The sequence below is a fragment of the Xenia sp. Carnegie-2017 genome, unplaced genomic scaffold (genome assembly GCF_021976095.1).
Source record: "Xenia sp. Carnegie-2017 unplaced genomic scaffold, XeniaSp_v1 HiC_scaffold_24, whole genome shotgun sequence".
Lineage (NCBI taxonomy): Eukaryota > Metazoa > Cnidaria > Anthozoa > Malacalcyonacea > Xeniidae > Xenia > Xenia sp. Carnegie-2017.
The window spans coordinates 16,024,672-16,045,943 of record NW_025813487.1 but is presented as its reverse complement, the minus strand read 5'-3'; the positions used below and the strand labels follow the sequence as shown (position 1 = coordinate 16,045,943).

The 21,272-nt window shown below is 35.8% G+C and overlaps 4 protein-coding genes and 6 non-coding genes across 12 annotated transcripts; 3 read left to right on the top strand and 7 right to left on the bottom strand.

The window, feature by feature from the left end:
• Window positions 1-409: 409 nt before the first annotated feature.
• Trnad-guc lies at window positions 410-481 on the bottom strand. The gene has a single exon. It is a non-coding gene; the product is annotated as a tRNA-Asp (tRNA).
• A 392-nt stretch (window positions 482-873) lies between these two features.
• On the bottom strand, window positions 874-945 carry Trnad-guc. The gene has a single exon. It is a non-coding gene; the product is annotated as a tRNA-Asp (tRNA).
• Window positions 946-1,385: 440 nt separating this feature from the next.
• On the bottom strand, window positions 1,386-1,457 carry Trnad-guc. The gene has a single exon. It is a non-coding gene; the product is annotated as a tRNA-Asp (tRNA).
• A 444-nt stretch (window positions 1,458-1,901) lies between these two features.
• Window positions 1,902-1,973, bottom strand: Trnad-guc. Its single transcript has one exon. It is a non-coding gene; the product is annotated as a tRNA-Asp (tRNA).
• A 445-nt stretch (window positions 1,974-2,418) lies between these two features.
• Window positions 2,419-2,490, bottom strand: Trnad-guc. The gene has a single exon. It is a non-coding gene; the product is annotated as a tRNA-Asp (tRNA).
• Window positions 2,491-2,933: 443 nt separating this feature from the next.
• Trnad-guc lies at window positions 2,934-3,005 on the bottom strand. Its single transcript has one exon. It is a non-coding gene; the product is annotated as a tRNA-Asp (tRNA).
• A 4,468-nt stretch (window positions 3,006-7,473) lies between these two features.
• On the top strand, window positions 7,474-9,428 carry LOC124451060 (isochorismatase domain-containing protein 2-like). The gene is made up of 5 exons (XM_047001694.1): window positions 7,474-7,644; window positions 7,754-7,801; window positions 8,333-8,485; window positions 8,558-8,674; window positions 9,137-9,428. Exons 1-5 carry the CDS (start codon window positions 7,513-7,515, stop codon window positions 9,281-9,283), a joined length of 597 nt encoding a protein of 198 aa, XP_046857650.1. The 5' UTR covers window positions 7,474-7,512; the 3' UTR covers window positions 9,284-9,428.
• LOC124451059 (PIH1 domain-containing protein 2-like) lies at window positions 9,259-11,264 on the bottom strand. 2 transcript variants are annotated; one of them, XM_047001693.1, is made up of 4 exons: window positions 10,878-11,264; window positions 10,143-10,358; window positions 9,684-9,956; window positions 9,259-9,616 (listed from the first exon to the last, which is right to left on the bottom strand). In XM_047001693.1, exons 1-4 carry the CDS (start codon window positions 11,049-11,051, stop codon window positions 9,476-9,478), a joined length of 804 nt encoding a protein of 267 aa, XP_046857649.1. In that variant the 5' UTR covers window positions 11,052-11,264; the 3' UTR covers window positions 9,259-9,475. The 2 variants fall into 2 exon arrangements, with proteins under 2 accessions (XP_046857649.1, XP_046857648.1); XM_047001692.1 differs by having other exon boundaries at window positions 9,684-10,358.
• A 28-nt stretch (window positions 11,265-11,292) lies between these two features.
• LOC124451058 (UBX domain-containing protein 6-like) lies at window positions 11,293-18,463 on the top strand. Of its 2 annotated transcripts, none has more exons than XM_047001691.1 (12): window positions 11,293-11,466; window positions 11,590-11,773; window positions 12,138-12,237; window positions 12,338-12,396; window positions 13,217-13,339; window positions 13,427-13,524; window positions 13,627-13,775; window positions 13,852-13,979; window positions 14,855-14,952; window positions 15,864-15,988; window positions 16,871-17,016; window positions 17,863-18,463. In XM_047001691.1, exons 2-12 carry the CDS (start codon window positions 11,600-11,602, stop codon window positions 17,983-17,985), a joined length of 1,323 nt encoding a protein of 440 aa, XP_046857647.1. In that variant the 5' UTR covers window positions 11,293-11,466; window positions 11,590-11,599; the 3' UTR covers window positions 17,986-18,463. The 2 variants fall into 2 exon arrangements, with proteins under 2 accessions (XP_046857647.1, XP_046857646.1); XM_047001690.1 differs by having other exon boundaries at window positions 11,294-11,470.
• Window positions 18,464-20,084: 1,621 nt separating this feature from the next.
• Window positions 20,085-21,272, top strand: LOC124451929 (UBX domain-containing protein 6-like). Its single transcript, XM_047002533.1, has 2 exons — window positions 20,085-20,307; window positions 21,076-21,272. Exons 1-2 carry the CDS (start codon window positions 20,140-20,142, stop codon window positions 21,196-21,198), a joined length of 291 nt encoding a protein of 96 aa, XP_046858489.1. The 5' UTR covers window positions 20,085-20,139; the 3' UTR covers window positions 21,199-21,272.

Here is a 21,272-nt window from a genome sequence, read left to right as displayed (position 1 = left end):
TAAACTATAATCTTCGTGGTCTTTTCGAAAACCAAAAATTAATTGTTGGACAAGAAAAAGAGGATTCAAAACCATATCTTACTGAGACACTTGGATAAAACGAATGAAAATGGTAAAAGAGTTAGAGTTAGTGAGAAATAACATTTCATCTAGGAAACTTTTCCGAGCTTATAATGACATCACGGCATCTTCTTTTAAATGGAAAGAATACCACGACAGCACTTTTTGTTTTTTGGAATGTTCATCAACTCTTAAAAAAAAAGCGTATTCCATTGTTGAGGTACATCATCAAAAAAAAGACAAATCGTTGAATGATATTCATTTATGAAACAAAAATAAATTTCACACTTGTCCATAACATCAGGAACTTGAAATCTTTATAGTTATCGAAGTAAGAGTAAAGTTGCCCCTCCCCGGCGGGGAATCGAACCCCGGTCTCCCGCGTGACAGGCGGGGATACTCACCACTATACTACCGAGGATTGCCTACAAGGCTGATATAAACTTCAAAAATTCAACTTTTAAACTACAATCTTCATGTTCAAAACCATATCTTACAGAGTCACTTGGATGAAACGAATGAGAATGTTGAAAGAGTTAGAGTTAGTGAGAAACATAGTTTAGAAAACTTTCACGAGCTTATAATGACATCACGACATCTTCTTTTATTTGGAAAGCATACCACGACAGCACTTTTGTTTTTGAAATGTTCATCAACTCTTGAAAACACAGCGTCTTCCATTGTTGAGGTACATCATCAAAAGAAACATTTCATTCAGAGATATTCATTTATGAAACAAAAATAAATTTCACACTTGTCTTTACATCAGGAACTTGAAGTCTTAAAAATATTTAAGAAGGAAGAAAGTTGCCCCTCCCCGGCGGGGAATCGAACCCCGGTCTCCCGCGTGACAGGCGGGGATACTCACCACTATACTACCGAGGATTGCCTACAAGGTTGATATAAACTTCAAAAATTCAACTTTTAAACTACAATCTTCGATGTCTTTCCGAAAACCAAAAATTAATTATTGGACAAGAAAAAGAGGATTAAAGACCATATCTTACTGAGACACTTGGATAAAAAGAATGAAAATGTTGAAAGAGTTAGAGTTAGTCAGAATTATAGTTTAGAAAACTTTTACTAGATTTTTAATGACATAACGGCATCTTCTTTTGTTTGGAAAGAATACCACGACAGCACTTTTGTTTTTTGGAATGTTCATCAACTCTTGAAAACACAGCGTCTTCCATTGTTGAGGTACATCATCAAAAGAAACATTTCATTGAGAGATATTCATTTATGAAACAAAAATAAATTTCACACTTGTCCTTACATCAGGAACTTGAAGTCTTAAAAGTATTTAAGAAGGAAGAAAGTTGCCCCTCCCCGGCGGGGAATCGAACCCCGGTCTCCCGCGTGACAGGCGGGGATACTCACCACTATACTACCGAGGATTGCCTACAAGATTGATATACACTGTAAAAAATCAATTTTAAACTATAATCTTCGTGGTCTTTTCGAAAACCAAAAATTAATTGTTGGACAAGAAAAAGAGGATTCAAAACCATATCTTACTGAGACACTTGGATAAAACGAATGAAAATGGTAAAAGAGTTAGAGTTAGTGAGAAATAACATTTCATCTAGGAAACTTTTCCGAGCTTATAATGACATCACGGCATCTTCTTTTGTTTGGAAAGCATACCACGACAGCACTTTTTGTTTTTGGAATGTTCATCAACTCTTGAAAACACAACGTCTTCCATTGTTTAGGTACATCATTAAAAGAAACATTTCATTGAGAGATATTCATTTATGAAACAAAAATAAATTTCACACTTTTCCTTACATCAGGAACTTGAAGTCTTAAAAGTTATTGAAGGAAGAGGAAAGTTGCCCCTCCCCGGCGGGGAATCGAACCCCGGTCTCCCGCGTGACAGGCGGGGATACTCACCACTATACTACCGAGGATTGCATACAAGACTGATATACACTGTAAAAAATCAACTTTTAAACTATAATCTTCGTGGTCATTTCAAAAACGAAAAATTAATTATTGGACAAGAAAAAGAGGATTAAAGACCATATCTTACTGAGACACTTGGATAAAACGAATGAAAATAGTAAAAGAGTTAGAGTTAGTGAGAAATAACATTTCATCTAGAAAACGTTTTCCAGCTTATAATGACATCACGGCATCTTCTTTTGTTTGGAAAGCATACCACGACAGCACTTTTTGTTTTTGGAATGTTCATCAACTCTTGAAAACACAACGTCTTCCATTGTTAAGGTACATGTTCAAAAGAAACATTTCATTGAGAGATATTCATTTATGAAACAAAAATAAATTTCATACTTGTTCTTACATCAGGAACTTGAAGTCTTAACAGTTATTGAATTAAGAGGAGAGTTGCCCCTCCCCGGCGGGTAATCGAACCCCGGTCTCCCGCGTGACAGGCGGGGATACTCACCACTATACTACCGAGGATTGCCTACAAGATTGATATACACTGTAAAAAATCAATTTTAAACTATAATCTTCGTGGTCTTTTCGAAAACCAAAAATTAATTGTTGGACAAGAAAAAGAGGATTCAAAACCACATCTTACTGAGTCATTTAGATGAAACGAATGAGAATGTTAAAAGAGTTAGAATTAGTGAGAAATAACATTTCATTTAGGAAACTTTTTCGAGCTTATAATGACATCACGGCATCTTTTTTAAATGGAAAGAATACCACGACAGCACTTTTTGTTTTTTGGAATGTTCATCAACTCTTGAAAACACAGCGTCTTCCATTGTTAAGGTACATCATCAAAAGAAACATTTCATTCAGAGATATTCATTTATGAAACAAAAATAAATTTCACACTCGTCTTTACATCAGGAACTTGAAGTCATAAAAGTATTTAAGAAGGAAGAAAGTTGCCCCTCCCCGGCGGGGAATCGAACCCCGGTCTCCCGCGTGACAGGCGGGGATACTCACCACTATACTACCGAGGATTGCCTACAAGACTGTTATAAATTTCAAAAATTCAAGTTTTAAACTATGGTTATCGTGTTGGATTCCTGATCTACTCAAAGAAACATAAGTTGATATTGGACGATTTTCTTTTCGAATTGAATTAAACATTCCTCAAAAATTCATATTTTTGGAGTCAGGTGCATGACCATTAGGACAATCAAAAAAACAATTGTAGGATTATTCCCTTGGCAACATCATAATTACCCCTAGCCACTGAGACAATTTTGTTGGTATTTACAAAACTCAATAATAATTTGCTGTTAATAACACGAAAGAAATGCAACATCTTGAATTTACTGCAAGAAACATAACTTGTCATATAATAAAGTACAATCATCCCAACATTGTTATTTATCACTATAGAAATACAAGAGCAACAATATCGTAGTTATACCTTTATCAAACTTGAATACGGAAATGCATACATTACTGATCTGTCACATTCATGAAAAGTGATGTTCAAGAAAAGTAATAATTCATGGCAATTTCGTCGGTGTCATTGATTTTTGGTTTGCTTAACCGTTGTGCATAATGTTATGTCAATATTTGTGGATGAATATCCTTGCGAAAACTTTATGTCAACGACGACCGTTTACTATGACAACCGTTTACAATGACGACTCGTAGCTGATAAGTCAAAAATATTCAAGTAAACTATATTTTTTTACACGGACCCTTAACTGGTGTTATACATGATATAATGGATATATTCCTCATTATTCCTTTTATTCCTTATACTAAGGTTTGCCTAGCAGAACTTTATTGGTGATGTTTCTTGTTATACAACACACTGAGTCACAACGTCAAATCACAATGAAAATAACTAAATGTAACTAACAAAATAGGTATCTTGTCAAACTACAGTTTCCATAAAATTTAATATCATCTACAACCACCCAACATCCAAGAGTGAACCAAGAGTAGTAAAATTTATATTACTTTGATAAGCTTCATGTTTTGAATAATTGAGTCTTATTTTAATGCAGTCCTAACTTAACTGAAAAACGCTTTATATGTGATATGCAAGATCATGCTTTAATTACAAACAATGCTATGATTATCAAGTTTACGCTGCGTGAAATTATGTGCAAAAGTATTCCAAAATAGGTGGCAGAAGTCTATTTTGGACTACGTCGAGTTTTTGCAGAACTTCTTTCCTAAATCAGAGAGCGAGGGAACTCTCTAATTTAGTTAGAATATTGCAAATTCTAATTTATGTGCGTACTATAGTGTTAGTGTATTCTAGATATTTATACTTGATCATCTGCAAACACCGATCGAAGAATTAAAGACAAGCATTTTGTCTTTCTAAGTAATGCTTAAACGAGTAAAAATAATTTCTTACACTTACCGTAAGAAACGGTCCCCATCAAAGGCTACGTTGTGACCATGGTAGGCTACCTTGTTCTAAAAGAGACACAAGCAACAAAATTGTTAGATTTGATGGAAAAAATAACACTTACAGCCCTGACTTCCTCTTCTTGCATCTTCTCGTCCTCCGTATCTGAAAAATACTGAACAACAAGTTAGTGGCATGACAAAACAAACAAAAGAAAGAAAAGAAAGAAACAGACACATACCGCAGGCACAATCCGCATCTGCTGCCATGTATCACTGTAGGAATAATTGTAAAAAACAATCATGAGAAACTGTTGAAGTTCGAGTATTTCGTAAAACCAGTGTTTGCAGATGATCTTGTTAAAATTATTGTCGAAACTCGTACTTTACAATAGTTAACAGAAGACAAGCGTTAACTGAATGTTAACATGAAATTGCTGTCAGACATTTCAAAGAACTTTATCAGAAAATGTTTGTGTTCACTATGTTTCAACTGCCATAAAGACAATGTTATATCATCCCTCAATGTTATAACAGTGTTAACGTTGAAAACTTTTTAGATTGATACCGTATTTATTTCAAGATCAAATGGACCAAATATAATGGAAAAACTTTGCAATACTCTGCCAGCGTATTGCAATTTCTTTTAGTAACTTTAATAAATAAACTGTAAATTAAATTTCGTTTTTAAATGCTTCATGTAAGATCCTAACATTTAAACGTTCAGAAGAAGCACCTCCATATTAACATGTAAACCAACATGTTGAATGATTTGTGCTAACTTCTATAACATTACTCAATGGTATAGAAGAGCTCGATGCAGGCAACACATCCCTTTAATCCTAAATCTTCTAATTATTGCTAACATCGTTAGCAGGATATACAAATCGACTCGAAATATAAAATGAACGCATTATTCCATAGAGGTATAATTCTCTGCTGGTCGGTCCAAAGAAATTGATATCAAGGGTGAGAAAGGATGTTTTGTGTCAAAGGATAATCTACTTCTTGTTTTTCAACATCTTGAAAAGGACTTTATAATCTAGAAATATAGAATGGAGATATCATCACATTAACGACTAAATATGTCCGTTATGAATGTTAAACGTCATAGTTTTTGTCTTGTTGATCCGTTCTTATTTTAAGAGTTTTGTGTAATATAACTCATTTTCGCTGCCATCTTTCTTCTTTATCTTCTGCGATTCTCAACCGTTCATGTTTTACTCTCCATCTTGCATACACACATGATAATATCATGACAGCAAAAAAATACTTAAGTTCACAAATTGAAATAATTAAGGCACAGCAAAGTGACGAAAATTTATCAAACAAAGACAATAAATAGAAAACATGGATGATTAGTTTTGACGTAGACACAAGCATTAGCAAGACTAAGCATAAACCGAATAATGAACAAAGGGAAATTTCTTTTTGTTTGTCTTCTTAGGTCTCACGAGAATAAAAAAACGAGGTTTCTCATTTATGTTATCATTAAAACTCATGGTTTCCCACATGTCTAACTACTAAAACTTAAGGTTTTCCACTATTGTATTTTACTAGTGGAAACCAGACATTGATGACCCTAGTTTCTATCTGTAGACCGATAGGCATTACAATTTACAAATACCAACTTTTGAAAACAATGCTACAACGTTGACCTTACCATAAAATCTTTAAAATTTTAATTTAGGTATTACTGTCACCTAGATATTCCGAATGATCCATCAATTATTATCATCCTCCTTCTTTTGGAATTAACACAGAACTTCTTTTCAAACAAACTAAAAACCATGGAATAATTTCATCTACAGCCCATCTCTTCAAAATATACCGAGTGCATCATTTGACCTAACGTCACTACCAAGAGCTTTCCCAACTTTTCATCAACTCAGCAAAAATCTTGACTTCTACATCTAGACATCCTCACTCGACAAACATCAATCAGAAAACAGCACATGTGCAAGTTGTTCAAAAATATTTTATACCTATCCACCTACATGATCAGAGTATTTGATTGGTTCAGAGTGTAATGATAAACAATGCACTACAAAAATGATAAATCTAAAGAGCGAGAGATATTGTTTCATTAATCAAATTTAAAAACACATTCATATAGGCGGTGTGCAACCATTCCCCTGGGAATGAGAGAGCAATGATAAGGAAAATGCTAGAATAGTTCGAGATCTTGAGACTAAGTACATGCACAATTCAAATGAATCACGTTGTGACATCGCTGTCATCTTTAGTTGTGTCATCTTTGCCGTCAGATTCATCAGAACTGAGTAATGCACAGGACCCGTGGACGCACGCCCCTTCTGCCATTTGGTTAATCCGGCCCTGCAAAGGGTAAAATTGAAATTATGCTTAATCTGCAGTCCAAGATCAGTTTCATCTAAATACGGGATCAGATGGTAAATCTTGTGGTTAGGATTAAAGTTTAGCAGTCGTATGATCCTCTTCGTTCGTGTAACGTGTTTAAGTCGCAATTTATAAGGGCATTTTGATAATTTCTTCTCTAAATGACGTCATATAGCCACAAAGCGTAGTGTAAGATAGAAAACAGTGTATGAATACAATATTCAGGTTAAACATAAGATAACTTCATGTAGTTTTATCAGAGAAATTGACATCTGTACAAGCAACATACTTTATGTACATGATATGCACTTGTTTTAGTCAGTGGTGTAGCCAGCCTGCGTATTTGGTTGTGCTATGTAATTTCATATAATTAGTGTTTACAGTAAATAAAGTAAACATGTTTGTAAATGTAGATCGTCCAGGTTGGTAGAGTCCTGAGAAGGAGTCAAAAGGCTCTGAAGATGACTACCACTAAAGTTGTCGAAACGTCAGTCAACAACAACAAAAACAGTCATTCTCAGGACTATACCAACCTGGACGATCTACATTTACAAACATTAATTTTTACAGTGGGTAAACACGTAAATATTTACATGTCATTTACATAGAAAACCCAAATAACAATATTTCTGTAAATATACAACAATCTCTCTTCAAGTAATAAGTTTAATAAAGTATGCAACTAATGGGTTCCACTACGATCTCTCAGAAAATTCCGGGGGGTGGTTCTTTATGAGAATCTAGCTTTGGCCATACATATCACAAAAGTACTGACCATAGCTTAAAACCATGGCTGCCACCGTACCAAGGGTCGGAAAATTGGCTAGTAAGACAACAGCGTTTTTCTTGTGTGATATTCAAGAGAAATTTCGTGAATCCATACGATATTTTCCTGAAATTATCCAAGTTGCCAAACGTTTGGTGAGAAAGCTTGAAAAGTTCGAAGCATGGTCAATGGCCTGGATTTCAGTATTATTAGATTATTAGTACGGGTATTTAATATGAGACTCAGCTGTGTGTGTTTTTTAAGGTTGAAACTGCGAAGATCATGGGAATTCCTGTCATAGCTACAGAACAGGTAAGTTTGCATTTGCACAATGTTTTTTCTTGTTCTTTGTATTGTATAAAGAATCGGACAATTTCTCAGTGGTGATTACAGAATACAACAGTTTACAGAATACAACAATTTCTCAAGAATGAGAAATTTCTCAACAATTTTCTCAGAAATTTCTCAAGAATTTCTCAACAATTTCTCAACAATTTCTCAGAATACAACAATTTCTCAGTGGTGATTACAGAATACAACAGTTTCGATAGATGACTTGCGTTGTTTTTCTAGCAGGCAGATTTATCCAATAGAGGTTGACCATTGTTGCTAGTGTTGTCTAAAAGCACTTGGCCAAAACTGCCTGCCAGCAAAATGTAAACAAGGCAATTCATTAGAGTACATGACTAGCTCTATTCAGTAATTGAAACCACACTGTTGTTTTTCTACTCCACAATGGATTAATGAACAATTGTTGCATTGATTGGAAAACCCAACTGTTTTATGTCCAGTGAGTTTTTGATTAAAACAACAGCTTTAACATCAATTTCATTACTTTACCAGTATCCCAAAGGCCTTGGTAATACTGTTAAAGAGATTGACATGTCTGAAATAAAAGCTTATCCAAAAACTGTTTTTTCCATGGTCATACCTGAAGTGGAAAAGAAATTACAGGAGTTGAGCGATGTAAAGTCTGTTGTGCTATTTGGAATTGAGGTGACTACATACAATGTCAAAGGTGTTAGATGTGTTTAAAATGTTGCATAAAATTATGGAAAATTTTTACAGGCACATGTTTGTGTCCAACAGACAGCGTTGGACCTTCTTGAACGAAACTATGATGTTCACATTGTTGCTGATGGTGTTTCAGCACGGAGCATGACAGACAGACTTTTTTCATTCGAGGTGAATGTTATAGATAAGTAATTGATAATTACATCATTTTAAAGTCATTTTCATCTTAGAACTTACAGCTTCATGCAATTTTCCAGCTATTTAACTCTGTGGAATTAGCATGGACAGATTTTCATACTTTTTACAAAGGTGGTGCTAAAAATTTTAAGGGGGGGGGGTGAGCTGGTAAAGGGTTTATAATTTAGAGCAGTCAGGTTTGAGCAGCTAAGAAGGTAGTGTAGAAAGTTGAAATATTTCCCTGAAAAACTCAGTTCAACTGTACTACTGATTTGTTTTGCTAAAATTGGGGGAGTTTATAATGCTTCTTAGAGAGGTGGACAATTTATTTCAGGGAAGAAATGTGATACTGAGGGGGTGGTACCCCCTACAACCCTCCCCACCCAGTAAATCCGTCTATGGAAATTTGTGTTTCTGGCTGTGATCATGTTGACAAAATGCTTTTATTTTGTCTAGCGTCTCCGTGACAGCGGAGCATTTGTTACAACAAGTGAATCCGTCATGTTTGCATTACTTGGTGATGCAAAACATCCCAATTTCAAAGAAGTTCAAAAACTTGTGAAAACATCTGCTCCAGATTCGGGATTGCTATCTAAGGTTTAATGTCATATTTAATTTCATACAACAATTGCAATATAAATTTAAAAGACAAACAGTCAAACTGACAATTTACATTAGACGCACAAGATATATTTACAATTAGAGTAATTACCTGTTGAATCAGATGAATTATATCTTGAAACAATGAGGAGTGAAAATGTATGTATACACGTGAAAGCTTAAGTTCATCTGTTATTAACTATCATTTACAGGTATTTTAACAGTCAGTTTGTGTGTTTTTTTGTTGAAGAATGATGTTGTTTCTTCCTGATTTCCTTCATGCGGCAAGGGTAGAAATAATTTGGAGTAGTAAGGTGATATCAACAAGAGATCACTCTATAAGAAATTACAATCAAATGTTTGTTATTATCCAATATTGTAACCAGAAATCAAATCATACCACCTTAGATACTTCAAGATCGCATTCTGTCCCTGACTTAACCTTCGGTAGTTCCACTTGTACCACAATGCATTTGGGGATTTCATTCGATGCGGCACACACTTTGATGAAATGAATTGGAATCGGCTTCATTCCATCTTTGTTTTTGTGTTTTTTTGTTGGTATTTCTTGAATCAAAGAGTTCCTGCTGTTTTTCTGTAGAGGGACTTCAATGGTTGGTGGTGCACCATTTTGTCCTGTACATTTCACATTTTTCATCACATTTGAAAGATCATCCAAGATCGAGCTGTTACTGCTTTTACTTGATGATTGATCAATTTCTTTCGGTGTAGACGTATCAAAAAAGCTCTGGCCAAACAAGAATCTTTTCAGTACTTTAATATCACCCTTGTATTTGATGCTCAAAATCTTATATTCCCTTGATAATTTTACATCCATCTTATCTTCAATGTAATCTAACACCAAGTACGAAATATATTTCCATTGTTGAACATCTTTGTTGGATGAGCCAATAACATCATTGTGTAGACACACGTCCATTACAGAGTACTTTGACTCAGGGACATATCTCAAAGTGCTAGCCTTTATTGAAATTCTTGCTTCACCATCCTTCGGTTTTGATACCATCTCCCATTTGCAAATGTTGATGAATACATCTGGATTGCTGGATTCTGCAATCTGAAATAAATTGATGTGATTATGGATTGGGATTCTATACATTATATATTTATTTTGTAATGTGAATTCAAAACACAATAGCTTAATACCAAGCCCAAAAGTTACAGTCCTGCTATGAAAATTTCAGGTCATGATTATTATTAAATTCTTTAGAAATATGTTGTTTTTGCAGTATTAAATAAGTATATTGGCTCCACTACTGAACACAACCAGCTGATGCCTATGGACCTATAGTCACCATTAAGTGAGGTTGCTTAGTGGATATGTGTGTATGTTGCTGTGATTGTATTTGTAAGTCTGTGACTGTGTGCTAGAAACCATAGTTCTAGAATGAGAAAACATATTGTTGGGATAGCAATGGCATAGTGCCTCTAATGTTAGTCATATTTTAATCAAAGTTATTAAACTCTGTGCTAGGTTAAGGGTTCAGCCATGCGTTTATATGTCGTTTATAGCATAGACGATGTCGTTGCCTGGTTACGAAAAAAATACGTTAACAAAAGGTAAAATACCACAAACCTTGACAGTCTTTAAACAAAATACCGGTTCTGGGGGTTTCCAGTATTCTTTCTCCTCTTTCATAATATTATCTATAAATTTTCTATAACCGTCTGGGTCTGTATCAGCAAGATCATCCAGCATTTTCCATACGCTATCTGCTTGTTGAAGAAGCCCATCGTTTTTGGTGGCCATTATTCTAAGATTTTCTTACATGAGGCACGACATTAAAGAAAAGAAATTAACTCACGCTGACCATATAACTCCGAAGTCGCGGAATGCTCTTATAATTTCTTGTATTCAAAAAGTCCAGATAGGAACAGGTTGTTACAAACGGCGCGTAATATTATTTTGACTAAAAAAACTTCCTCTTATACAAACGTTAAAAGTAGACAAAGGCAGCCAAAAAGAAAGACAAAAAGAAATACATTACGATTCACCTACATGATGTAATGATGATAATGAACTGACGCTGACCATGTACTGCTGTGGGCTACTTGTGTACTATTAGAAACAATATTAAAGCGATGAAAATATATATTATCAAATAAAATGATTTTACTTATTTTAAGGAAATAGTGAAAACGAAAGGGTTTGATAAATGCTTGCAGTAGGTATTACTATTTTGTCTTATGCTGAACTTATTGATTGGGGCTTGTTTATAAATTTGAGGTTCATCTTATAAATACCGTAACTTAAACCTTTGTTTGACCTTTCTACATTCTACTTGTAGGCGAAATTTTATGAATAGAGTTATGAACAAACTGTTTCAGAAAGCAAAATTGGCCGTGAAATTTCACAGAGCAGGTGAAGGACATACCTTGAATGAAAGCTCCACATCGTCAAAACAGAATCGACCGGATCCTTCTGTACAAGAGCGACAGGAACCGAGCTCAGATGCTCGAAAAGCCGGACAGGTACAACCATAGTTCAACGAGATGTTTTTAATAAACTCCTCCTTTCTTGAAATTTTGAGGCAGCATCTCACTTTATGAAAGCTAGGAGAATGAATTTAGTATATAGGCCTTTGTAGGAGGTATAATAAGATCGTATCCAACGAAAATGTTCATTACAAATTGATTAAATTAATGTTTACTTTCACATCAATAATAATTCCGACTCACCTGTAAGGTTTGAAGTTTTCCTTTCATCTTTATTTATGTTCAACTATTTTATTAGCATGATCATGTTTAATAGTGTTATTGATGATTCTCACCTGTATATGTTTGCAGCACATGAAGTTTTGAAAGGAAATGAAATTGGTTTCGTTTTTATTGCTAGGCTGCCATCGCACGGTTTCAGCAGCAAGACAAACAGACCAGACGACCCCAGTCGGCAACAACAACCTGGAAATCACAAACAAATCAACTTAAAAATCATGGTATAGTTATTGCTGTATTCATAAAGAGGAGTTTGATTTGCCTTTTAGAAATGAAATTGTTGTGTATCTTATCTCACTGGTGGTTTGTTTAAAAATGTAGTTCGAAATGAAATGAAAAATGAAATTTTGTGCACGTCATCAAGCAAAACTGAAAAGGAGGTGAGGTAAACATGGTGACCCTTTATGTTTTTATTTTTGAAATATTTTATTACTCTTTTAGAATAAGCTTTAGTTCTATTTTCATTAAAGATGAATTCAAGGGTGTGCCACTCTCCGTTGACTTTTAAAATGGCATCAACTTTTTATGTCAAAATATTTTGTGTTTAAAATAAATATATCTTTTAGATTTTGCAAATTTTCTGCTTCAAGCCATCTTCGGAATGTTGAAAGTTATTTACAGTTGTTTTTCTTTTATAGAAATAACTACATGTTTGTAAATGTAGATCGTCGAGGTTGGTATAGTCCTGAGAAGGACTGTTCTTGTTGTTGTTGACTACTCCTCATTTGACTTTGAAGATGACTACTGCTAAGGTTGTCGAAACGTCAGTCAACAACAACAAAAACAGTCCTTCTCAGGACTATACCAACCTGGAGGATCTACATTTACAAACATGTAACAATACTCCCGGGTTAAAACCATTTACTTTATAGAAATAACTGTAAATAACTTTCTATACTCTGAATAAGGCTTGAAGCACTGAGTCTAAAAGCCCAATACAATTACATATAAATATCAGAGCCCAGCAAAGTGCTTTTAAAAGAGCCATGTAATACAAAATAACATATAAAAAGAAATATTTATTTAGAAGTGCTTATTTAGAAATATTTATTCACACTTCTAAATAAATATTTCTTTTTATATGTTATTTTGTATTAAATGGCTCTTTTAAAAGCACTTTGCTGGGCTCTGATATTTATATTAAGAATTTGCTTTCCGCCCGGTATATTCCTGGTCACAATTACATATGTATATGTTAAGGTCATCAAGAAAGATGCTGCTGCAGTCCTTGCAGTCAGCGGTGTTTACTTTGTTTGTCCATTTTGCTTTGCGAGTTATCCCAGGCAACATATACGTGCACATATGGCAGAATGTCTTGGAAAGGTTTTTGTCTTCTTTTCATTTATTTTTGTTGTTAGTTTTGCTAGGTTTATTGATAGATCCCTTGTAATTCAGGTCTATTTTCCCTAGGCTTATAAAACTGATCCAACTCTCACTCCAGTAAATATGATAAAATCTCTGAATAGAGATCAGAGAAAGATTGATGCATGTATTGACGTATTGTGCAGGTACTGTGAAAAAAACTTTGCTTAGAATGATATCACCATGGACTTCTATTCTAGTTGGGTTCGATATTTTAATTAGAACTATGTTTTCCTTCTGCATACTAGATATCTGGACAATATTTTAAAGAATCCCGGTGAAGAAAAGTATCGGCGAATCAAGCAAGGAAATAAGATATTTCAAGAAAAAGTGAAGCCTGTTATTGGCAGCACAGAATTCCTCCTCAGTTGTGGTTTTACAGAGAAACCATTGCCTGGTAGGTGCCAAACATGAAAGAAATTTTTATTAAATATTTTCAATTATTTTTCGAACTTGTGTGTGTATGATCTCAGATGACCCCAATGAGATGTGTTTCCAGCTTGAGGGTGATTCCACTCTTGTTGTGGAAAAACTAACTGTAATGAAGGACATTCTTGTCGCATGTGAGGCCAACAGACCGAAATTAGACAGATCACTGAAGGTTTGTAACCAATGAAGATTGTCTTAAATAAGTATTTTTGATATGTTCATCATTGAAATAGAATAAATATGTGGGTGTAATGATAAAATTTTGAAACTTTGTTTCCTGTGGAACATGTAATCGTATTTGTTCATTTTGTACGCTCACATGTCATCATTATCATATAATTGTTACATTATTAACCAATATTGACAGATTTAAGATTTAAATTTGATATATTGTCTTGAGTGGAACATGTCACACCCATATTCAAACCATATTGATCATTCTTAGTTCAATACTACTACAGTGCTGTAGAAGGGGGGGGAGGAGCTCCCCACCTTCTACCCTCTAATTTTAAAAGGGCACTGTTGACAAAAACGTCAAGAAACCCCCCTTCTGATAAATTTAGTTCTACTGCACTGTATTGCTGGCATAAGTTGTTTTGCAAATTCAAAAAGAGTTTAGATAAATTTTTGGTGGAGAAGCCTAGGACCTGAGTTTCATGACAAATACCCCTTTGTATTATAGCGATAACTATGGTACACAAAAATCTCCGTCAGGTTGGTATAGTCCTGAGAAGGACTGTTTTTGTTGTTGTTGACTGACGTTTCGACAACCTTAGCGGTAGTCATCTTCAGAGTCAAATGAGGAGTAAACGTCAGGTTAGCTGTATTTGTTATTTGGTTCTTACGTCATTGTATTGTGTGTACAGGAAATGTGTATTGTCATTGGGAATTAGTGTGAAGTGAAATGTTTTTAGTTGTGATGTGTGATTTAGGTATAGTCCTTCCCAGGACTATGCCAACCTGGACGATCTACATTTACAAACATGTAACGATACTCCTGGGCTCAAACCATTTACTTTAGACTAAAATTTAATTGTGTCATTTTAGATTCTTCGACCTATTGCCTCCTCTGACGAAGCTTTGGACCTTCCTGACGACTTTTTTGATTTGACCACGGATGAAATAAAACGCATGCAAACGGAAAGGTTCGGTGTTTACATCGATTGTTGAGAAATGCATCCAGGTTTTCATGAAACCTGTATACGTAGTGCTATTCACTGGAAAGTATTTTATGGATCGTTTGAAAATAGTTTTAAATGCAGAAAGCTACCAGTTTCATTTTTACATTTTCGGAAAGTAAATACAAGATTTTTTCGATAAGCTTTAAAACTCATTATCCAGTAGGCAGCGTTATTCGGGGATTCCAAAAAATAAACCTAACCCTAACCCTAACCTTAACCTAACCCTAACCCTAACCCTAACCCTAACCATAACCCTAACCTAACCCTAACCCTAACCATAACCATAACCTAACCCTAACCCTAACCATAACCCTAACCCTAACCCTAACCATAACCCTAACCCTAACCCTAACCACATCCCTCCATCCACCCACCTTCCCGTTGATACCCAGTTAGATGTAAATGTATAGATTAACACGTTGTACTCGCATCCCTCCATCTACCCCATCTTCTCGTTGGTACCCAGTTAGATGTAAAAGTATACATTAACACGTTGTACTCGCATCCCTCCATCCACCCCATCTTCCCGTTGGTACCCAGTTAGATGTAAGTGTATAGATTAACACGTTGTACTCGCATCCCTCCATCCACCTCACCTTCTCGTTAATACCCAGGCGGGGCCTTCCCTAAAACGCTAATTGGGGGGGGGTATTCATATATTCAGTTGTATCCGACTGATTTCTTTTTAAAGCAATTCACTGAAGGAATTAAGCAATTCACATTCAAAAGAAATCAGTTGGGCACAACTCAGTATATGAATAAACACCCTCCCCCCCCCAATTAATCTTCTCGGGACGGCCGTATATCTTGGTATCCATACAATATAGTGCAAGTTTCCAACATCGTCATCATTGGTTTTTTTTCTTTATTTGCAGGTCAGATGAGGTAGAAAGAAATGCACAGTTGAGAACTCGTGCTATGAGAGAACGCGAGGCTACAACTCGTGTTTATCGTTTCACATTACTTCGTGTAAAGTTTCCTGACGGTTTCATACTGCAAGGTATGCTTCTAGTAAAGCTGATCATTGTGGAGAGCACTGCAGTCGTCAGCGCCCTTTTTTGTTCAATTAATGTGAAAACAATTGATTTCTAAAGAAATGAATGACGAAGGACTTTTGTTGTGAATCCGGGAGTAACGTTACATGTGTGTGACGATATCGTTAACACGGTTGCAGGTCGTTCAGGTTGGAGAAGTCCTGGGAACGACTTTTGTTGTGAATCCGGGAGTAACGTTACATGTGTGTGACGATATCGTTAACACGGTTGCAGGTTGTTCAGGTCGGAGAAGTCCTGGGAACGACTTTTGTTGTGAATCCGTGAGTAACGTTACATGTGTGTGACGATATCGTTAACACGGTTGCAGGTTGTTCAGGTTGGAGAAGTCCTGGGAACGACTTTTGTTGTGAATGTTTGTTACATGTGTGTGAAGATATCGTTAACACGGTTGCAGGTCGTTCAGGTTGGAGAAGTCCTGGGAACGACTTTTGTTGTTGATGTTGACTGTGGTATTCCTCACTTAATTCTGAAGCTGAATTCTGCTACGTCAGTCGAATATCTACATGAACACCAAAAGTCTTGCAGTTTAGCGGACACCTTAGAGACGCTGACCTAAACCTAACCCTATAACCCTAACCGAAAATGAGCCCGCGCTCCGCATACAAGCGCTTCGGGTGTCCGCTAAACTGCAGTCTAGCCTGTCTTTCTCAGGTCTCCACTAACCTAGACAATCTACAATCGTGAAATGAATAATCTTGTTCAGGAATTTACATAGCAAGACCAAAACTTGCGGCTAACGAGAACTAGTTGTTGAAAAAGTAATGATGATGTATATCTTTATATGAAACTTGCTCTTTTGTAAGAAATGTTATCTTTTCCACACGTAGGAACATTTCACGCACGCGAGAAAGCTTCCAGCTTGAAGATGTTCGTGAAAGAACAACTGCAAACTGATTGGATGCCTTTCATCTTATCTGAGCCCGGTGGTGGTCAGCTGACGCAGGATGAGTCGAGCTTTGAAGAGCTGGGATTGGTTAGTCCATTAAGTCTAAGGAGCTGTTCACATGAGCCCGCGTAACCGGGATTCAGCGAGGCGTGAAATGATTTTGAGTCATTGAAAGCAGTACAAACTTAAAGCGCAAAACTTGAAATCTTTTCTTACAAGCGTCATAAGTCATTTTTGTCGTATTTTTAAAATCAGGCTAAATTATTTGCTTTCATTTTAAAGGTTTTGTAAATTTGCAAGTCAAAGCATAGAGAAATCGCTCAAATAAGTTTTTTGTTGTGAATTATTTAATCTTTTCCATTTGCCAAAATGATTTAACGCTTCGCCGAATTCCGGCTACCGGGCTCATGTGAATAGCTCGTAATCCTGTCTTTATAGCTACACTTAAAAATGTATTTGGATGCAATTGATTTTTAAAGTCATTGTATTACCATGAGTGAAACACCTTCTTTCAATGTAGCATTTGTTGTTTGACATTTTAAGCAAAGCTCAAATCTCTATTTCTCGTCCATAAACATGGAACTTACAGACAATGATACTAGAATTTTTTAAGAATTAAATTTACATTGTTCATTTATTATGATTCTAAGCTAGTGTTATGATAAAGTTTGTGTATTTGTAACTAGCGTAGCCAGCCCACAGATTTGCAAAATATGTGTTTACTCACTTTAAAAGCAACTGTACAATGATAATGCTCTGATTGTAATAAGCATGATAAAACTGGAATGCTAACTATGCCACTGATTAGTATATTATGTTGTATGTTATACTTTCAGAAAAAGTATTTTTTTCTGTGTGAGTTTCACACGTATTGTTGGCTGGCTTTTTTTTATCAATTATAACTTCGTGTTTTTTATCATATTATCTTGTTAGGTTCCAGCTGCAATCCTTCATTTCAACTGGGATCCAACAATACTGTCTGATGTACAAGCAAGCGGTTCCTCCATATCGTCATCATATTTAAAATCTGAACTTCTCAATGCATTAGAAATGTGACGTATTTCTTCTGTAAATTATTGCTAATGTTTGAAATTTTTACAGCATTGCTCAGCAGCATAAAACCCAGTGGTGTAACCAGCCAGCCCGCAAATTTCATTGTGCTATGCAAATATTTAATATTAATCCTAACATGGTTTTTATATGCCCATGAGAAATATGTGACTTGGACGAGATTTGAACTCGCACCTTCGGGATACTTGTCTGCCGCTCTACCTGTTGAGCTACCAAGCCCTCAGGGGTTGGAGACGAGTCAAATCTCTTCTTTTAAAATGCGTAGAAAGTTTAGATGTTCACTCATTGTAAAAACAATAGATTTCTAAAGAAACACTAATGATATGAAATTACATAGCACAACCAAATACGCAGGCTGGCTACGTCACTAACTAAAACAAGAGCATATCATGTAGATAAAGTATGTTGCTTCTACAAATGTCAATTTCTCTGATAAAACTACATGAAATTATCTTGTATTTAATCTGAATATTGTATTCGTATACTGTTTTCTATCTTACACTACGCTTTGTGGCTATATGATGACATTTAGAGAAAAAATTATCAAGTGAAGATGCCCTTATAAAGTGCGACTTAAGCACGTTACACGAACGAAGAGGATCATATGACTAGTAAACTCATTGATAAGATATGTTTCAATCCTAATCACAAGATTTACCATCTGATCCCGAATTTAGATGAAACTGATCTTGGACTGTAATTTCAATTTGTAAGACAAATAGACTAGCTAATCGTTTTATATTCAGTAACTCAAAGAAAAAACATCCGAACTATAACTAATTTAGTTCGATATAATCGAATAGTCTTTGAGCTTTCTGGACTGGATGTAGCATAAACAATGTACCGTAATTTTCGAAGTAATCAAAGATCTTAAATTTGCACGTATAGTTCTCAATGAATACGTTGAGGTTAACAAATTAAAGCCTTTGGTGTGCAAGTTACGTCATGGCCACCATGTTAAATGATTAACTTGCATTTACATGTGTGTGAAGATATCGTTAACACGGTTGCAGGTCGTTCAGGTTGGAGAAGTCCTGGGAACGACTTTTGTTGTGAATGTTTGTTACATGTGTGTGACGATATCGTTAACACGGTTGCAGGTCGTTCAGGTTGGAGAAGTCCTGGGAACGACTTTTGTTGTGAATCCGTGAGTAACGTTACATGTGTGTGACGATATCGTTAACACGGTTGCAGGTCGTTCAGGTTGAAGAAGTCCTGGGAACGACTTTTGTTGTGAATCCGTGAGTAACGTTACATGTGTGTGAAGATATCGTTAACACGGTTGCAGGTCGTTCAGGTTGGAGAAGTCCTGGGAACGACTTTTGTTGTGAATGTTTGTTACATGTGTGTGACGATATCGTTAACACGGTTGCAGGTCGTTCAGGTTGGAGAAGTCCTGGGAACGACTTTTGTTGTGAATCCGTGAGTAACGTTACATGTGTGTGAAGATATCGTTAACACGGTTGCAGGTCGTTCAGGTTGGAGAAGTCCTGGGAACGACTTTGTTGTGAATGTTTGTTACATGTGTGTGACGATATCGTTAACACGGTTGCAGGTCGTTCAGGTTGGAGAAGTCCTGGGAACGACTTTTGTTGTGAATGTTTGTTACATGTGTGTGAAGATATCGTTAACACGGTTGCAGGTCGTTCAGGTTGGAGAAGTCCTGGGAACGACTTTGTTGTGAATGTTTGTTACATGTGTGTGAAGATATCGTTAACACGGTTGCAGGTCGTTCAGGTTGGAGAAGTCCTGGGAACGACTTTTGTTGTTGATGCTGACTGTGGTATTCCTCACTTAATTCTGAAGCTGAATTCTGCTACGTCAGTCAAATATCTACATGAACACCAAAAGTCTTGCAGTTTAGCGGACACCTTAGAGATGCTGACCCAAACCTAACCCTATAACCCTAACCGAAAATGAGCCTGCGCTCCGCATACAAGCGCTTCGGGTGTCCGCTAAACTGCAGTCTAGCCTTTCTTTCTCAGGTCTCCAATAACCTAGACAATCTACAATCGTGAAATGAATAATTTTATTCAGGAACTTACCTAGCAAGACCAAAACTTGCGGCTGACGAGAACTAGTTGTTGAAAAAGTAATGATGATGTACATCTTTATATGAAACTTGCTCTTTTGTAAGAAATGTTATCTTTTCCACACGTAGGAACATTTCACGCACGCGAGAAAGCTTCCAGCTTGAAGATGTTCGTGAAAGAACAACTGCAAACTGATTGGATGCCTTTCATCTTATCTGAGCCCGGTGGTGGTCAGCTGACGCAGGATGAGTCGAGCTTTGAAGAGCTGGGATTGGTTAGTCCATTAAGTCTAAGGAGCTGTTCACATGAGCCCGCGTAACCGGGATTCAGCGAGGCGTGAAATGATTTTGAGTCATTGAAAGCAGTAAAAACTTAAAGCGCAAAACTTGAAACAATTTCTTACAAGCGTCATAAGTCATTTTTGTCGTAATTTTAAAATCAGGCTAAATTATTTGCTTTCATTTTAAAGGTTTTGTAAATTTGCTAGTCAGAGCATAGAATCCGGCTACCGGGCTCATGTGAACAGCTCCTAATCCTGTCTACTTAGCTACACTTAAAAATGTATTTAGATGCAATTGATTTTTAAATTCATTGTATTACCATGAGTGAAACACCTTCTTTCAATGTAGCATTTGTTGTTTGACATTTTAAGCAAAGCTCAAATCTCTATTTCTCGTGCATAAACATGGAATTCACTGACAATAAAACTAGAATTTTTTAAGAATTAAATTTACATTGTTCATTTATTATGATTCTAAGTTAGTGCTATGATAAAGTTTGTGTATTTGTAACTAGCGTAGCCAGCCCGCAGATTTGCAAAATATGTGTTTACTCACTTTAAAAGCAACTGTACAATGATAATGCGCTGATTGTAATAAGCATGATAAAACTGGAATGCTCACTATGCCACTGATTATTATATTATGTTGTATGTTATTGTTTCAGAAAAAGTATTTTTTTCTGTGTGAGTTTCACACGTATTGTTGGCTGGCTTTTTTTTATCAATTATAACTTCGTGTTTTTTGTCATATTATCTTGTTAGGTTCCAGCTGCAATCCTTCATTTCAACTGGGATCCAACAATACTGTCTGATGTACAAGCAAGCGGTTCCTCCATATCGTCATCATATTTAAAATCTGAACTTCTCAATGCATTAGAAATGTGACGTATTTCTTCTGTAAATTATCGCTAATGTTTGAAACTTTTACAGCAATGCTTATCAGCATAAAAACCAGTGGT

Coding starts and splice junctions, on each gene's coding strand:
- LOC124451060 (XM_047001694.1), top strand. CDS start 7,513: ATGGCTGCCACCGTACCAAGGGTCGGAAAATTGGCTAGTAAGACAACA. Junction 7,802..8,332: donor CTGTCATAGCTACAGAACAG/GTAAGTTTGCAT, acceptor TTACTTTACCAG/TATCCCAAAGGCCTTGGTAA. Junction 8,486..8,557: donor TTGTGCTATTTGGAATTGAG/GTGACTACATAC, acceptor AAATTTTTACAG/GCACATGTTTGTGTCCAACA.
- LOC124451059 (XM_047001692.1), bottom strand. CDS start 11,051: ATGGCCACCAAAAACGATGGGCTTCTTCAACAAGCAGATAGCGTATGG. Junction 10,359..10,877: donor TTTGTTTAAAGACTGTCAAG/GTTTGTGGTATT, acceptor AATTTATTTCAG/ATTGCAGAATCCAGCAATCC. Junction 9,617..9,683: donor GCGATCTTGAAGTATCTAAG/GTGGTATGATTT, acceptor AATTTCTTATAG/AGTGATCTCTTGTTGATATC.
- LOC124451058 (XM_047001691.1), top strand. CDS start 11,600: ATGAATAGAGTTATGAACAAACTGTTTCAGAAAGCAAAATTGGCCGTG. Junction 15,989..16,870: donor TGACGGTTTCATACTGCAAG/GTATGCTTCTAG, acceptor TTCCACACGTAG/GAACATTTCACGCACGCGAG. Junction 17,017..17,862: donor GCTTTGAAGAGCTGGGATTG/GTTAGTCCATTA, acceptor TTATCTTGTTAG/GTTCCAGCTGCAATCCTTCA.
- LOC124451929 (XM_047002533.1), top strand. CDS start 20,140: ATGTTATCTTTTCCACACGTAGGAACATTTCACGCACGCGAGAAAGCT. Junction 20,308..21,075: donor GCTTTGAAGAGCTGGGATTG/GTTAGTCCATTA, acceptor TTATCTTGTTAG/GTTCCAGCTGCAATCCTTCA.